Source organism: Cryptotermes secundus, unplaced genomic scaffold, assembly GCF_002891405.2.
Source record: "Cryptotermes secundus unplaced genomic scaffold, Csec_1.0 scaffold430, whole genome shotgun sequence".
In the NCBI taxonomy this organism is placed as follows: domain Eukaryota; kingdom Metazoa; phylum Arthropoda; class Insecta; order Blattodea; family Kalotermitidae; genus Cryptotermes; species Cryptotermes secundus.
Genome location: NW_019721010.1, coordinates 613040 through 632236, shown reverse-complemented (window position 1 = coordinate 632236; position 19197 = coordinate 613040). Strand labels below are relative to the sequence as shown.

Below are 19197 nucleotides of genomic sequence, written 5' to 3'. Positions count from 1 at the left end.
ATTTCTTCATGATGGACAAGGTAATTAGGATGTAGGATATCAGGAGTGACAGTTTTCTGAATAATATTATAAGTCCTGCTGCTTTGCCAGTCACAGCGAGAATGCAAACAGTAGAATCAGAGACTATTTTTGGATATCTTACTTGAGGCTTTGAGGATGTGTTTGTGGCAGCACAACAAATGTGCGATCCAGTTATCATTACAGTTCAAACAGTCAATCTGTAGAGTTCTTCAAGGAACTCATCATCGTTCACAAACCAAATTATAATGGCTAAACAAGCCGAAGATGTTGTGCCTATGGCTTTGATCGTACCTAGACAAATGGTAAAAAGGTTACAATTATGTATGTCCATTTTCAGTCTGTTTATGGATGTTTATGTTCATTCTGATTACTCCATTTGTCACGGTGTTTTGACTGCTGGACAGACCTTGGATATGATTCAAATTGGTATCTTATTTCAGAACTGTGCATAATACAAATATTTTGATACATGTGCAAAACACGTTTTCTTCATAAATTGATATTCTCTGATTAGTTCACCAATTCTAGAATAATTTTACCAAACCTGGAAACTTGCAATCATTACATTTAAAGAACTTGCAACAAATTTTGCGAAAGTTGTTTCTTGTCATTGCACATGGCATAGAGTCAATTTGCTTTTCACCACTTTCAAGTGTAATTCTTTTGTATTTGGTTTCCTTGTGGCACTGAGCAGAGTTCTATAAACCGTACTTACTACAGGCAAGAGGCAGGATATGACTTTTTAAGGTTTCTTGTGCCTTAATGTCTCGATCATTTCATCTATTATGGGAGAGTGCCAATACTTGAAAGTGTTTAATTTGAGGTTTTGTTTATAAACATGGATTTGATTTTCGCTTCTCCTTCTTCTGTCTGCAGCCATGAAAAATCAGTACAGTAGTCTTAATTTTAATATTTTATCTCAGATTTGGCAAATGCTCAATGTATATTTACAGGAAATTATTTTTCTTGTAATTCTAATGAGAGACTGATCTGGGTGCTTAATGACCTTTGGGAAGTTATGAATAAAGATAATTTCTATGTAAATATTGATACAAACATCATTCTGCTGCTCCTGTCACATTATGCAGTTTACCTCAGGCAGAATTTATTGCACAGATACAGTAGAACTTGGTTATAACGTCATCAAAGGGACCTAAAAATAGTGTCGTTATAAACGAATGTCGTTGTAACCGAAATGGGCACTTCCACAGTAGCCTTATGTTAGTCACGTAAAAATCTACCAAAAACCGAGTTAAAATGTTGCATTTTTTTAGTGAAATACGTAGTTAAGTACAGACTAACGTAACATTAACGTGGAATTGCCCAAATGTGTAATATCAAAGACATATTACAGCGCTTTTCACTGACAATACACACCGCACTAATACTGTATATTAAAGGTAGGCCTACTCACCAAATTACAGTAGATTACATCAATTGTTGTGCCTTACTGTACCTAGATACGAGTACAGTAATCAGTTATCTTCATCTGTTTCCTGTTACTTGCCCAATAAACACTTTCTAAATTACGTTCAATGTCCATATCAGAGAAATTCAGGAATGAAAATGACGTTACATACGAGGTTGATGCATTTGTGCATGTCGTACTAAGCAAGGTATAAAAACAGTTGCTTTATGAGGAATTAGTTCGTACCATTGAATATTTGACGCAGTAGACAAGGTGTCGCAGAAACCGATGTTGCTATAACCAAGTTTTACTGTATATATTTGACAAAATTATTAGTTCCCAGTCAAGCTTTCCCTATGGCAGTATATCTTGCTGGTTAGTATTAGGTTTTTTGGTTTTATTTGTTTATTTTGGTGACTAATTGTATTCATACATTTTCCATGTGTATACATGTTTCAAGCTATAGTATTACTATTCAGACAAACATTGCAGGTGTTTAAGAGTAGGGCTCTTGCAAGTATATCTGTATATAAGAGATAGGAGGTAAGAGGAGGCTGAAGAAATTTTCACTGTGAAGAGCTTCATAATTTTCTCTTTTCTCCGAATATTGTTAGGATGACAAAATCAAGGTAGATGGAATGTGTAGGGCATATAATATTCCTGGGAGAAATAAGAAATGCATATACAATTTCAGTCAGAAAATTTGAGGCAAAGAGACCATTTAAAAAACCTAGGCATAAATGGGAAGATGTTATTAAACCTGGCCTTAAATAGGTCATAGTAATATCAACTGGAATTATCTGGTAGAGGTTAGTGACAGTGACTGACTCTTATGAACATAATAATGAAGCTTCAGACTTCCTACAAAATGGGAAATTTCTTGATTAGCTTGCAGCTATAGTACTGGCCCCCTTATGAGTTGCTCTGCTCTATGGTGTTAGTAACAGCATTGCTCTCTTTTTAACATAGGTCCTGCTGAGATTAGGGATAGCATGATAAAATGTAGCCAGGGCAACAGGCACTCCACAATTCAGTCTTCTATTTCTTTCAGAAAAGTAGAGCCTTAGAATTCCTGGATGCCATATAACTGGATTGCATCTGGTTCTCTGATAAAAAAAGATCCATGGTAGCTACTGTTCCTTAGTTATGTTATATGCATGGTTGGTGTACAAGTTGTTCCTTTCTTTTTAAGTGATGTTAAACAAATGCATCCTCACTCCATAAATTGCTTAATTTATTGCTGTTCATAGGAATGATGATATTCGATTTCATATATGAAGATTATTTCTAGAACATATTTTTATTTAATTCGCTTAGTGGGGGGCGGAGTTCAACTGGGTCCACTCTGCACTGCAACCACTGATTGGCCTATTGTAGCCTGCCCCGGGTGATTATGATGATGGCGAATTTGGTGGAATGAAGATTGGCAGGGGAACCGGAATACTCGGAGAAAACCCGCCCCAGCGCCACTTTGTCCACCACAAAACCCCCTTGACCAGACCCCGGGATCGAACTCAGGCCGCCACGGTGGGAAGCCAGCGACTAACCGCTTGAGCTATGGCGCGGCCTCTAGCGTATGTTACTCATACATGTTTATGAAGTTGATTGATATATTTAGATGTTCAGCAATTGTACGTTATATTCTGTAGTTATGTAGCTATGCTTTTCAACTACAGTGTGTCCATTGAAATATGAAAAAATATCACGAAGGCTAAGTGTGTGGAGATTTGAGAAGGGTGCTCATGACCTTTTATTAAGACATTTTCCCAGCTTTAGGCTCGAGGCTCTGAGGAAAACATAAGAATCCTCAGTTAAGACTTTTGTAACCTTATTGAAATTCAAATCTAGTATATCCAAATTTCCAAATCCAAGTGTAAAGCTACACTGACATGCTTGTTAAGCATCTTATTAACCAAATATTTTATATCCAGAAACCACCAACGTAATATAACTATTAGCACATCAGCATTGTGTCGGGGAAAGATATTGTTTAAAATACTGTCACGTGTAGGGGGCTACGCGTGACGAAAATAACGGGTTCAGGATCGGATAACTGGATTTATTGGCACTTCTTATCATTAAATAAACAAAAAATTAAATATCTCTTCCACGTGTTCTTTCAGTTTACTTGCAGGTGTGTGGTATGCGAAAGTAATACTACACACATTTTTATGTACTTAAATGTTCAAATTCGACCATAAATTTATATGTGTATGTATAATTAAAACCATAGTTATTTTTGGCAACCCCGTGTTTGTGTGTGTATGCTCAGGCGTTTGTATAAACAAACATTTCAGTACAATAGCCATATAAAATAAATACAGGTTATTGTACATCATTGATTTACTGTATTATTCTTGAAGGCCGATGGTCGATTGTCATTTGATCGATATCTAACGTTAGTATCGCGTTGCTGTTCGCCAGCGTTGAATATTGTCATACAGTTCTAGAATGTTGTCGGTGGGTAGTCAGATATCGATCTGAATAACTTCGCCATTTCATAAAAAGAATAAATCTGTTGAGTTGACAACTTAAATTGGTTGCGTAATACCATCGTCATGAATTGTGATCCAATCCCATCAGATAATCAACAACGGCGAGGCAGTCAAACGAAGGCTCTGCCAGCGTGTACTCTTCAAGCTAAAAACATCACCTCGATTTCGGGCATCTCGTGACGTTGCCCTTGGTAAGGTAAAGGTAAAGTTTCCCTGTGCTTAACTAAGTTCTACGCCATGAAGGCGTATGGGGGAGTGGATGTATAGATCCGCGTTTTCTTGACCTCGGTACTGGCCCAAAAACATGGGACTATGCATCCAGGGCAAATTCACGTGTGTCTAAATGAATAGTAGGATGGCCAAGGTCGACCAGTTCTACCCACACTAGTCTCACCTTGTGTGTTAGTGCAGTATCTTGACTAGTTGCTCATTAGATATTTTGCGATTACCGCGAGACGGGATGGGCGTTATTTCCAACTGTGTATCCTTTGGAGGTAAGTATTAGGTTTTATTAAATTATCCTGAAATCCTAATAAGTTTACTGATCTTGGAAAGTTTTCACATGTTTGATATAAGTGTAATTAAGAAATTGAACATGATATTAGTGATTTTTGTAATATTGCTGGTGTTTTTACCCATGGGTATTTGTCAAGGTGTATTCAGCGATTGAAAGCTGATAGGACGGTACGAATCTCACTTACAGCATTGATATTTGTGTGAGTTTTTATCGTATATTACAAATCATTACAGTTTAGTGGGTCTTCTGTAAAGATAAAACACGACTTGAGGACATGGGTCGTGAGTTTAACGGCTGTACGAACTCTGAAAATGAGGCGGAAGACGCTGTGATAAAGTAGAATTTAGAGAAGAATGAATAATAGATTTTTCATTACAAATATTTCTTTTCGTTTTATTTTATTCACCCTGCAGGTGAATGTGCGTCATATATATATACGGATGTTATATATGTAGCCAACGAGTGAGGATAGCTCACTGACTGGGCTGGACAACCGAGAATTCGATGTTTGATTCCCGCCAGGTGCAATACTGGGTTTCACACTGCCTCCTGTCTAGTAGGTACCGGGGCTCTTCCGCTGTGGGTAATACGGCCGTGGCGTGAAGATGGTCAGTCACCTCTATCTAGTGTAGAGCTTAAAAATGCGTAGAACCCTACCTTCTCTCTCCCACACTTTTCCATGACGCGATTCTTAATGAAGGAAAGAGACAACTTTAGCTTTTCTTTTAGTCAGTTTCTTCATAATGAATCTGATTGATTTAAAGTTAACCTTCTTGCGCAGTATATCAATGTATGTCTGCCACGAGAGTTTAGAATTCGTAATTAGTCCAAAAAAATTAGAAGTTCTCTTCAGGTTCGGTGTAAACTTCTAAGCTAATATCATATCTGTTGTACAGTGCCAGGGAAATCAAATAGTTCTTGCTGACTAAGTAGAAATATTTTGCTGGCTTGCACCGTGTAAATGGGCCTGATTCATTTCAATTAAAATAACTGAAACCATAAACTATGCACCTGAATACGAATTTTTTAAAATGATACTGAAATTCATTTTGTTGTTAAACCATATATAGAAAATCAAAATCTTGTGAAAAAATAATTACTGCACCTCTTCCGTCAACATCTCTCATCATATATAAGCATATCATCATCATCATCATCATCATCATCATTGACAAAAGAGCCCTTTTTGAACAATAGGCTTCCTAAGAAAATTCTGCCAGATTTTGTCTTGAATCCATCCGTTTTAATTTCTTTGGATTTCGCAACAATAATTTTTTCAGAACAAGGTTGTCAGAATTGGGGTACGCGGTAGCGTAGTTGGTTGAGGCACTATGCTACAAGCCGGAAGGTCGCGGGGTCAAATCCCGATGAGGTAATTTTCAATTTACCTAATCCTTCCAGCCACACTATGGTCCTGGGGTCGACTCAGCCTCTAACAGAGATGAGTACCAGGAATATTCTTGGGGGTAAAGGGCGGCCGACGCGTAGGGCTGACAACCTTGCCGCCATCTATGAACCGATTCTCTAGAAAATGTGGGAACCTCAACATCTCACAATCCTATGGGCCTCCACGGCCTGTTACAAGGATAGCTTTACTTACTTACTTAAGTTGTCAGAATGACGTCATATCCACATATATTACAAAGAATAATGACTTTGATTCGGTTGGTCTCACGGCAATACTTTAAACTTGTACTCGGCAGGTGCCCGGTTCAAATCTCGGTTGGGACACAGGCTATCCTGACTGTGGTTTCCGTAATTTTCCTCATTATCTCCAGAAAGCAATTAGTTAGTGCCGCAGGCCACGACTGTCTTCATCCGTCTCCTTTCCAATTCATAATCCTACCATCCAACGCTTTACAGGATGCCCCAGGAACGAGTGCAGTGACACAGAACAATCAAAACAGCTTATACGTGTATTAGCATGAATCCAGAAATGCTTCGGTAACGAGCTGGAGCCATTAGAGGGTGTACACGACAACACTATAATAGTGTGGCTTCGGCTACAAATTAACTTATTCTAGGGACACTTTTAAAGATTACTTCTTGTGTTTTGTCCTATCATCTTCCCCATTCAACAACACAGGAAAACGAAAAGTTATGTTTTTCTGGCAGGAGCCGGTGTATCGTAACCGGTATAGCGACTGGCTACTAGCTTGATGATCGAGGGGTTGAAGTTCGAGTCCTGGTAGGATCAAGAATATTCTCTTTTCCACGTCGTCGAGACCGGCTCTGGGGCCCACCCAACACCCAACCTCCTATCCAAAGGGTACCGGGGGCTCTTTCCCCGGAAGTAAAGCAGCAGGGGCGTGAAGCTGACCACTCACCTCCAGATGGTACCGAGGTCAAGAAAATGTGGATCTATACATTCACTCCCCCATACACCATCATGGCGTAATGCTTAATTCGTTGAGCACAGGGACAACTTTACCTTTTTTTTATCTTCTGTTTGTCTAGCACAATTTCTTCATCTTAGTCAAGGTACCGTAAACAAATACAGGCAACTGGCTCGAGTGCTTGGGTGACAGACCGGCAGTACTTACACATCTGCGATTAGCGAAACACTTGCATAGTTCTCGCTGCGGCATATGCACACTGTCAGGTCCAGCAGCCACGCAGCTGCTGCATCAAGTATCTTGCTCCTAGGAGCACTTTTCTTCCTCCAACAATTTAATCTTCACCCCAAACCCCCATCACTTCTCATTTCTAAAAGCATCCGCTTACAGCTGCCGGTCGCGGTAGCCGAGCGGTCTAAGGCATGCACTGTCTTCACTCGCTCGGAAGCCTGGATCGTGGGTTCGAATCCCACTCAGGGCATGGATGTTTGTGTGCGTTTTTCTGTGTTTGTCTACAGGTAGAGGCCTTGCGACGAGCTCATCACTCGCCCAAGGAGTCCTACCGCATGTGTAAGATCTAGTAAACCGAAGTGAAACGGAGAGTTTCATGGCGGTAGGCCTAGGCCCAAATTGGGACTGTAGCGCCACAGGAAAAAAGGAAAAAAAATCCGCTTACAGCTAGCTATCCTGGAGTGTCACACTGTGGAGTATAGCAAAGGCGGAGGTAAAGTCTCACACATTATCTCAAAATTATACGGAAGTCAGTACTCAGCTTCATGCTCCGGCTGTTTTTATCCCCATGGGAATAATCACCAGTACCTGCTGGATAGAATCCTAGAGCTGATCTCATGTCGCAGTGGGGAAGATAAAAATCCTTTGTCTTATCGGGAATTGAACTCTTGTAAAGTTCAACTATTATAGACCTATGACTCTTAGACTACCATGCTTGGCCTTAATCCATTTTGATAATTAGTCAACAGAAGAATGCCATGCATCATCACAGAGCAAATAGTAGTGCTAGTCAGCACAAGAATGCCAGACATAATCACAACTCAACTAGTAGTGCTAACACAACTTGCAACAGACTATTGCACCTAGTATTACGGGGTTTCTGAACTTTCTGTGTCATCTAGTCTTCTGAACAGACAACGGCGTTTCGGAGAGAGGCTCTGGCTCCATCCTCAGGTGAATGACAGATTAGCTTTGTTCGAACGGACACAGCTGAGTAGGTGCTTCCCGAAAATTCATTACCGTGTTCACAAGAGCCTTCCACCGGTCCCTGCCCTGAGCCAGATCAATCCAATCCATACCATCCCGTCCTAACTCTCTAAGATACATTTTAATATTGTCCACCCACATACGCCTTTGTCTTCCCAGTGGTCTCTTTCCTTCTGGCTTTTCCACCAGTATCCTATATGCATTCCTCTTATCCCCCATTCGTGCTACATACCCTGCCCACCTCATCATCCTTGACTTCATCATTCTAATTATAAACTTGAAGAAGAGTACAAGTTATGAAGCTCCTCAATGTGCAGTTTTCTCCAACCTCTCGTCACTTCATCTCTCTTCGGTCCAGATAGTCTCCTCAACACCCTGTTCTCAAACACCCTCAGTCTATGTTCCTCCCTTAATGTCAGAGACCAAGTTTCACACCCATACAGAACCACAGTAGATGCATCATAATCCGAAATTTGTTCCAGAGTTCCAATGTACTATCTTAGCAACTGAATGTGTAGCTGAATACACTGAGAATAAATAACACGGAACTTGTTACATTTGCATCCCTGCTCATAGAAAATGGGCCGAATTGAAGTTACGAGCCGTGGTTGCGTATTAGTTGAGGTCACCTGGGGTAACCAGTTCCCTCGGGATCCTCTCGGTTGCAGTCCAGCACAGACGCGCGCAACTGGTTTTGAGGCGGGGGAGAAAAATCCCGCACTGCAGCTATTGGTTCTGCTTGCGTCTTCAGCTTCTTCTGTTTCCGTCACCCATAATTATACTGTGCAGGAAGTTTATTTGTTGTTACACTTATCTCTGCTTTTTACAACTCTATGCAGGGCTTCAGAGTGCGGCGAACTCCAGTGGTTCGTCTTTCTCACATTGGAAAGCTATACAGGTGAAGTCCCTGGGGCACAGTTCATAAGGGCCGAGTTCCTGGAAGCAAATAATATATCTCTGACTGACATAATGGAAAGAGAAAGCTTTCTGCTCCTCGGGGTTGCTGAAAATCGACCTGCTGTAAGAATGTATTAGGGCCGTGCCATAGACCAGGCGGTTAGTCTCCGGCTTCGCATCTCGGTGGCCTGAGTGCGAGCGCAGGTCAGGACATGTGGGATTTGTGGTGGACAAAGTGACACTGGGGTAGGTTTTCTCCCAGTACTTCAGTTTCACCTGCCAATTATCATTCCACCGAGTGCTTCACCTTCATCATATTGTCCAGGGCAGGTACAATAGGCCATTTAATGGCTGACATGCCAAGTGGACTCAGTCTCACCCAAACCTAAGAAATAAAAAAAAGTATTAAGGACTACCTCATGGAGTTCCTTGGTATTTTTTACGAGTACTCTGATAATCTTTTAAAAACAATAAATTTTATTTAACAAACTTGTTTAGCAAGATGGAAAACGACCACATAGTGACCCAACGAACTACTTTGCTGTAAAGTTCTTATTATCGTATTCTGCATCCCATCTACATCCTCAACCCTACTTCTTTAAGATTGCTTATAATAGTACCTCTCATTTGCTCCTAGATCTTCCAGTCTCCCTTTAGGTGTTCCAACTGAAAATATGTAGGATGCAGATTACCCTTCAAAAGACTAAGGCTAGCAATAAATATAAATTAGTAATTATACAGTGTAGTTCTCATCTCTATTNCACATGCCAATGGCCCATTAGCTAACGGCCACCGTGATTTTTAAAATTCTATAAATAAAAAACTTCAACAAAATTAGCATTTTTCGAAGATATGTCATTATTAGGCCCTTATTCAAAACACCAGAATCCTATACTAGGGCGGAAGAGTTCTTCACACCTCAGAAATACGAACTAACGCCTTGTTAGAATTATTGATGACGGGAAATTAGTAACATGTATGATACGTCCGAGCCGGTCACGGTAGGCGAGCGGTCTAAGGCATGCACTGGTCTTCGCTCTCTTAGAAGCTGGGATCATAGGTTCGATTCCCTATTAGTGCATGGAAGTTTAGTGTGTGTGTGTGTGTGTGTGTGCGTGTGCGTGCGCGCACGTTTTTCTTTGTTTCTGTGCAAGTAGAGGCCTTGAGACAAGTTGATCACCCGCCCAAGGAGTCCTACCGAATGTCTAAGATCTAGTAAACCGAAGTGAAACGGAGATTTGAATGGAGGTAGGCCAAGGCCCAAATTGGGACTGTAGCCCAAAAGGAAGAAAAAATTGATATGTATGAATGTTTCCGACGTCATGCTACCATAAAGACTGTCATTATTTTGGACATTGTTCATCGCCTTCAGTTTTCTAAAACACAAGGCTTAGTGAGCGAAACTGGAATCCCAAATGGGAAGCAACCTCTCCTCCTTCACGTCTAATGACGGAAACAAATCCAATTCCCGGAACTCAAGAATTTGATCAACGTCCAAAAGAATAGTCATGTTTATTGAAGAATGCCATTTTCTGGGCTGTAGCCACCTGCTCACGCTGGTTCCTCGCTCGCAGATTTGTATACCCTGAAGATGGAGGAGATACGTTCCTCCGAAACGTCGGTTTACGCAATATCTACACGGTATCACATCCACGGTATTCTTCAAAGTCATTGCCGTGAAAACCTCAAAACTTACTCAGCCATGTTTATTGTTTAATAGGTATGATATTTTTGTCTGTGAACATGCGTTCAGTGAGATTACGGACATAAGCATGTAAAAAGTAAGTGAAATAAATGTAAAAATAAATTGTTTTTCTTTAACTCTAGTTTCATTTTATAGAACATACTCGTAATTGGAGTTGAGATAATTATTTCGGTATAGCGACGGGCGACCAGCTGGACGGCCGGAGTTCGTTTCCCGGAATGGGTAAAAGATTTTTCTCTTCACAGTGTCGAAACCAGTTTTGGGGCTCATACAGCCTGCTATCCAATAAGTTCATGGAGCTCTTTCCCCGGGGGTAAGGCGGCTGAGGTGTGAAGCTGGTCACTCACCTCCATCTAGTTCCAAGATCAAGAGTGTTGGAATTATATATTCACTCCCCCCATACGCTTTTATTGCATGATGCTTAATTACCTAAGCACAGGGACAACTTTATTTTATTTGTAGAACAGAGTCAAAATTGACCTGAAGATCCGCAGGTACTCCATATAGTCCACACTGCTGGAGATAGGATGTCCACATTTCTGTGATGTCTTTAGAAGGAACAGACTCTCCTTGGCAGGCCGCTAATAAACGTGACATGTAGTTCTTCACTTGTTTCCAAGAACAGGCCCATCTTGTTTGGCCGGAGGGGAAACCATTGCACAAGAAAGTAGTTTCCATTAGTGATAGACTGTAGAAGATGTGGTGAGTAAACGTCTAAAAGCGGCTTTCATTTTACCAGTTGCTGTCGTGAGTGGTGCACCATTGCGTGAACAGACTGTCATTGTGACGACAGCTGGATGGCTGTGCAAAAGCCCTGTCTGTGACAGAACAAGTGTTGAGTCTCGAGTGGTCGTGATCCCAGCACGAGGCAGTTGAAGTGCAGTGTGACTTGGTGCAGCGCTCAGCCTACAGTACTGTGAGTATAAGCTCTGCTGGTAACTTCTGTTACAACGAGCGAATCTGGCTCGCGACAAGGGAGGATTTTGGCACGTTCACAAAGAAAAGTTGCAAAAATGCTCCAGTTAACTTCACCATACTCTCCTTCTCTCCACATGTAAGAACTCAAGAACGTAGAGCAGGGTTTCGTCACGGCTGCTATTGGGGGTTTCTCCTAAAATTTACGATATCCCAGTTTTCATTAAAATCAGGCATAATAACGAAGACTTTACATAAATATGCGCTCACTATATACATGTATAGCATTATTAGAGAGAGAAAGATTTCCCGTAAATATTGTGGAGGAAGCTGAAAAGCACATTACTCTTCTGGGGTAACCATTTATGTTAACTGGTTAAAACAATTAAAATTAATTTGCATCCAATCAGCACGGCTGATATACCGAGACGGTTTTATTAACTTAGGTATTGTGAAACCTTCAAATGCTAAATAATATACACATTTTATTTTTCGTGGGTCTTACGGCTTTCGGCATAATTAAACAAAGGTACTAAAGACTCCAGAAACGATATTCTGTGCGTTCATTTCCTAACTTGTTGTTCACCGCCATGCTAAAAATCGCTGTGGGACCCACCAGCTACCTGTCTATCAGGTACCAGATTTTTTCTTCCGGTGGTTGTCTAGAACGGCTGGAATGGAATGTGTACTATTCACCTCCATCTAGTGATGAATTTAGGAAGCTGTGTAACCTGGGGGCGAGGGGCCTGTGCACAGATACACAGAATGCAACGAAAAGGTGCGAACAAATTTGGGTATGAGTTTCACGTACCATAATAAGAAAAAAATGGAATCACTGGGTTTTTAGACTTTTCACATCGTCCGGAATTCTAGGAAATAGAAAACAAGACGTTTCAGAAACTGTATCTGTTTCCGTCTTCAGGCGAGGAAGGAAGGCGCCTACTCAGTTGGGCCCCTTAGAAAGAGCAAATCTCATCACTGGACAACTGCTGTCGTGTTTACCCAGCTATTTCAACATATAAGGCTAGGCTGGTCCAGCGGGAGATAAATCTGACAGTTTTCCAGTGATTGAGATTAGCTCTTTGTAAGGGGCCCAACTAAGTATGCGTCTTCCTTCCTCACCTGAAGACGGAAAAGATACAGTTTCCGAAACGTCTTGTTTTCTATTTCCTAGAATTCCGGACGATGGGAAAAGTCCAAAACTTAGTAATTCTGTGTGTTATCCACCATCGTCAGAACACTTTAGAATCTACTTAAGAAAAAAAATGTTCATATCAACGTGTCCGGAAACATTTAATCGTGAGTTACAGCTGAAAGAATATTGTCGTGACCTATTCTATTGCTATCAATTTTGATAGCTCATATATTTCTAACATGGTAGAAACTTCCAGGCCCTGCGTCTTGTGGGTTGACATCGGTTTACAGGCAATCACTACCTACATTTCCTCTTATACGATTTGCCAGACCTACTGGAAGACGTAACACTCGCGGCCAGAACATGAATGTGGTACATGCATGATGGTGCTCCGGCACATTTTAGCCGTGCTGTGCGAGATGTTCTCAACAACACCCATCATGACCGACGGACAGGCAGAGGAGGACCCACTGCATGGCCTCCGCGCTCGCCAGGTTTGAATCCTCTGGATTTTTACCTGTAAAAAGATTAATGTAAAGTTGTCCCTGTGCTTAACTATTTAAGCACTACACCATGAAGGCGTATGGGGGGTGGATGTATACACCCACATTTTCTTGACCTCGACACTAGTTTGAGGTGAGTGGTCAGCTTCACGCTCAGGCCGCATTACCCCGGAGGAAAGAGTCACAGGTACCCATTGGATGGGAGGCTGGGTGAACCTCAGTGCCGGTATAGACGACGTGAACAAGAGAATATCCTTGACCTTACTGGGACTCGAACTCCGACCCATCGGTCATCCAACTCGTAACCATTCGCTTTACCGACTACGCTATTCCGGCTCGCTGGAGGTTTACCTGTGGGAACATCTAAATCCCTTACGTATGTAGATCCTTTTGACAATGCAGANTTAACTGAAAATGATGTCGAAGGAAGTGGTCGTGTCCTAATTTTTCTTTCCTTGGCACTACAGCCCCAGTGGGCCTAGGCCTACATCCATTAACTTCTCCGTTCACTTCGGTTTTTCTAGATCTTACACATACGGTAGGACTCCTTAGGTGGGTGATCAGCTCGTCGCAAGGCCTCTACCTGTACACAAACACAGAAAAACGCACACACAAACAAACTAAACATCCATGTCCTGAGTGGGATTCGAACCCACGATCCCGGTTTCCAAACGAGCGAAAACAGTGCATGCCTTAGACCGCTCGGCTACCGTGACCGGCGCCTATCAGATTACCCACATTTATTTCATACAATATATTTCCGTTTACAATGCAACTTATTATTGTCCCCTTGGCCGCGCCATAGCTCAAGCGGTTAGTCGCTGGCTTCCCACCGCTGCGGCCCGGGTTCGATTCCGGGTCTCTACTTCGGTTTCCCCTGCCAATCTTCATTCTACCAAATTCTCCATCATCATAATCACCGGGGCAGGCTACAATAGGCCAATCAGTGGCCGCAGTGCCGAGTGGACCCAGCTGGACTCCACCCCCCACTAAGCGAATTAAAAAGAAGTCCCCTTTCCTGCTCACAATACGTTACGGCCATACAATGCCATCATCAGGTGTCTCCAGTTCGTTAAATTTGTTGCACTGTAACGTTATAAATGCGGGATTAGGCACGCTGAACAGTCATAAGCTCTACATACACAGAACAGTAGACAACACTACTACACAGGCAGGGTGAAGAACCTACAGTCAAAGGGGCATATGTGAGGATGAAGAAGTAAACTAGCGTATAGGAACATAAAAATGCAGCAAAATCAACAATAATAGTAAAACGTATATGTTGTTTACATGTTGCACATGATAACTACACCAACACGCATGGGAAATACACAACACAAACACCCGTGCCGCTGCACAAATAAAGTCAAACAAGGAGACCTCAAACAATGTTCTTTTGTTAAATGGACGACGACCCCAAGCAAGATATTTGAAATGTTAACTAAATTTTAACTAGTTCTTATTGATTTTAATTAAAGTCAATTTAAGTCAAGAGAAATCGCATACACATGTAATATGAGAAGTAGGAAATACTATACGGTGCAAAAATGTTAACAAATTAGAGATACCTGGCGATGGCCGTGTACATTCGGAACTTGTAGTGAGAAGAAAAGGCGACAATAATAAGTTGCCTTGTAGGCGGAAATATATTGTATGAAGTAAATGATATATTAATACAACAGGATGTTTAAATGCAGGATTAGCCACAACTACCGCACATGATGAGAAGTGTCGAGACGTGCACTGAATCTCATGAGGATGTTTTGAGCATGTACTATAAATGTACTCTTTCAGCGATATCTCACAAATTAAATGTTTTTGACTCATGTTGATATGGACATAATTTCTTTCATTATTATGTGGAAATCTGCACAAAATGCGTCCCCATCTTGGAGTTGCATCTGCATAGTGTGTGTTGGGAGTTATCAGCTCAATTCTCAAAAATATTTCTGTGGGTGTCAAATGGGTACGCTTCATAATTTAAAATAATTCAAGGGGGTGTTAGAATAGTTATTAGTTTTTTAATTGATGTGCTTTTCCTTTATTAAATTTTCTGCGTCGGAATGAAATAAAACTCCATGACGTAAAACCGGCCTGTTGCGCCATCCACGTTACTATATATAACATAACATAACATAGTAACATAAGGGCTAGGTGGAATATCAAAAGGAAGTTCCCAACAAAAAACCGCGCAAGTAGCTACGGATTTGGCTACCAGGTGGCTTGCAGTCTCGACATTTGCTGAAAACATACGTCCGTTGCTGATAGCATACGTATTCAAGGAGAGTGTGATTTACTGAATGGGTCGCCTATGAAACCTTCAGCTACAGATGAAAATTATTTTGAGGAATTCGCGCATTTTTCTGCGTTAGAGAATTCAGAATAATTTGCTGTTGCTTATTAACAGTTACGGAATTGACTGCCAGATGTCAGCAAAGTGCTCAAATAAACTTCCACTTTTGGTAGTGTGCACATACATTGTGCACTCTGCACCTCACATCCAGCTAATGCCGAGGTCAAGAAAATATGAATCTATACATCCACGCCTCCATACGCCTTCATGTATTACTGCTTAACTTGTTAAGTAGAGGGACAACTTTATCTTTACCTTTACCTTTACTCGGGAATTTCTGTTAGGATGTACGAATCTAGTGAATTATAATTTGTGCAAAACATGTTAGATGGCACCTCTCAACGCCTCGAACGTTGAGGTAAACCGCACTCTAGCAATGCTGTCAAGGAAGTGTTTGGCATTAATTAGCCTCTTCCAGACTGAAATTTTACTACAAAGGAAGATGCTCATATTTCGGCTCTAAATTTCTCGGCAGAATACAAGACTTGAGGATTACGCGTTACCTTTTGCGTCCTTTCTCGATTATCGTTCTCACAGCCCGTCCGAGGTAAACTCATGTCTCATTTTCCTTCCTGCTTCCAGGAATTCTCCTGTAACACAGAACTGAACCGCTTCTTCGATCCTTAAGTTGTAGCTTACAGAAGTCACACTAAAACAGCCGTCACGGCACACGATATCAGGAGTAACATGAACATGAACGTAACATGAACATAGGACACGCGGTAGCGTACGTAGTTGGTTAAGGCACTATGCTGCAAGCCGAATTGTCGCGGGTTCGAGTCCCGATGAGATGGATTTTTCAATTTACCTAATCCTTCCAGCAGCACTATGGCCCTGGGGTCGACTCAGCCTGTAATAGAAATTAGTACCAGAAATCTTCCTTGGGGGAAAGAGTGGCCAGTGAGCAAGGATGACAACCTCACCGCCATCTATGAGCCGATTGTCTAGAAAATGTGGGAGCCTCGACGTCTCACAACCCTGTGGGCCTCCACGGCCTGCTACAGGGATAGCTTTATAATAAGTACATTCATCTCTGCAACTAGGCTTGCTTGTCAAGTTTACCCAGAAAATGGTTGCAATCTTCGATTTATAATTTTTCATCACTTTAATGACTAGTATCTAATAAACTATTACATAGAACTGATAAATCCTATTAAACTTTTACATTACAGACGAATTTTTGAGAACAAAAGCAGACATAATGGCTTCAAAAATTTTCTCCATTGAGTTACTTTGAAATCACATACTTGTTCTGATGTTCAGTAAGAAAATATTACTTCATTGTTAGCCCCGCAATACACGATTGTACTGAAATCCCTTTGTTTCTCTGTCCAGCAATTGAATTTTTTCTTGCATTAACTTTTACATTCCGAAATATCTTTCATTTTCATTCACTTCTCCTCTAAACACATATTGTTTTTATAAAGGTTCCCAGAATCAATCGCCTTGGAAAGAGTGTAAAAAAAAGATAAAACTAACCCTGCAGCAGACCGTGAAGGCCCATAGGTCTGTGAGACGTCGAGGCTCCCACACTTTGTCTAGACATTCGGCTCACAGATGGTCATAAGGTTGTCACCCTTACGCACCGGCCGCCTTTTATCCTCCAGGAAGATTCCTGGTACTCATTTCTGTTAGAGGCTGAGTCGATCCCAGAGCCATAGTGCGGCTGGAATGATTAGGTCAATTGAAAAATCAACCTCATCGGGACTCGAACTTACGACCTCCCGGCTTGTAGCATAATACCTCAAACAACTACTCTAGCGCGTTCCCCAATTTGAAAGAGTGTACTTCATAATATAGTACATAAAATTAACAGCGATGTTCATTAAGGTTACTTATATATGCCAATAACACACTAAATATTAGTGAAAATCTCCCGTAAGGAATCTCAACAAAATCTGTGGAAGAATTTATGGTGTGAACTAAGCTTTGTTACTGATTCATGTGCCTGAAATTTCTGATTGTTCGACAACGTTAGTTTCACAATCCGAATTCCAACAGAATCCAAGAGAAAAATTATTGAAAATTCCGTTTATGGCCATATGCATACAAAGCTGGATCAATGGGGCTAAAAATCTGAATTGCCAGACGAGTTCTCCCCGTCTCCTGTATCGAATTTCAACAAAGCTAGTGAAAAGTTTCATGAAATTCAGAGAAACGCCTCTTTATGGTCGTATGTAGACTAAGTTGAATCAGTATAGCTAAAAATAGGAACTGACAAACAAATTTTAGTGCAAGTTTCCAATACTGAATTAAAAGAAAATTGTGAAACGGTTTATGATGTATAAGGAATAGTCCGTTTGTTATGTAAACAAAGCGCTATTGCCATTCAGTATGACTGCAAATCCACGTATCCAAACATCTCTTACTGAAAGTGTTCCGTACCGAAATTTAGGAAAATCTGTCCAAACGTGTAGGCCCTGATATAATACGTCACTGACAGACAGAAAGATATAATTTCCATACAAGCAGTTCGTTTGTGCTTTGTAAAAACGCTTTTATAGGTTAATGAAACACGCAAGTGATAAAACTGCTCTCTTTAAGTTTTAATTATAGACCTAAAGATGCCTGAATCCTAACTCGATCGAGCAATTCACAGTCTTTTATTTCGACGTCTTGATAATGAGAATGCTGAAGGATTAGATTCAGTGTAATTACAACAGTAATGCCATATATGTGAATTCATAAACTCACATCTGCGTGTATCTCAAGACATATTTGAGCAAACTCTGCTTCTGTATGGCTCCCTTTAGGAGTATTTAGAAACATCGTTATTAACTAGATTCTATTGCAATACATTTGAAATTGTGTTCGTCTCTGCGTGGGTGCTAGGAAATAAACAAGTCTATATCAGGCATGACTAGAAATTTGTTTGGAAAATACATTCTTCCTTACTTTGTAATTTCCGTAATATACGCATAAATTTTAACTTTTTTTTATTGCTAGTGGGGTGGGACTAAATCCCTTGTACTGCGGCCACTTCTGGCCTATTGTACCAGCCCCAGATTATAGGTGAGGGAGATTGTGAGCAATTGGTGGAATGAAGATTGGCAGGGGAAACCGAAGTACTCTTCGAAAACCTGCCCCAACGCCACTTTATCCACCACAAATTCCACTTGACCAGACACGGGATCGAACCCGGGCCGCCGCGGTGGGAAGCCAGCGACTAACTGCTTGAGCTATGGCGCGGCCTAAATTTTAACCTTACGAGCAAGACTGTTAAGAATTTTTTACAGACGTGAACATCATTATTTCTTGGGCATAAAATTAGTATGCTGTAATATTGTAACGGGCAGAATTAATTATAGACGGGCTCCTCCTATTCACTTCCATAATTAGCGCGTAAATGCATGTATGTATTTCTGAAATAGCAGGAACATTTTCATAAGTATGCTTGGGTTAAACTACCATATATTGTCACAAATACTTAAATATTGATCCTTCCTGTGCATGAATTCATATTTTCACAGAAAGGGTTGTCTTCCTCTAAAATATGATTTAGGTCTAACTCAGACGTAGCAAAAATAAGAATTCAATAATAATATCAATAAATTCGCCCTTGATTTAAATGGATTTTTCTCCTATGCTTCACATACTTGTGTGTATATATATATATTGTGGAAGTATTCATTCATTCATTATTCAAGGGGGTGGGTTTCCCCATGCACCGCGACCAGTTGTTGATTTATTGTAC

At 40.9% G+C, this 19197-nt stretch overlaps 1 protein-coding gene across 2 annotated transcripts in view; it reads left to right on the top strand.

Annotated features, from left to right (window-relative positions):
• Positions 1–4355: 4355 nt before the first annotated feature.
• Positions 4356–19197, top strand: part of LOC111875080 (protein NDRG3) — a 208894-nt gene continuing 194052 nt past the window's right edge. Inside the window, exons 1-2 of one of the 2 annotated variants that reach the window (XM_023871166.1) lie at positions 4356–4418; positions 11337–11513. Coding sequence is in view for 1 of the 2 variants with exons in the window: in XM_023871144.1 (XP_023726912.1) it covers positions 4385–4418 (34 nt within the window). In the remaining variant the exon portion in view is untranslated. The remainder of the gene's footprint in view (positions 4419–11336; positions 11514–19197) is intronic. The other variant, XM_023871144.1, reaches the window with a different exon arrangement.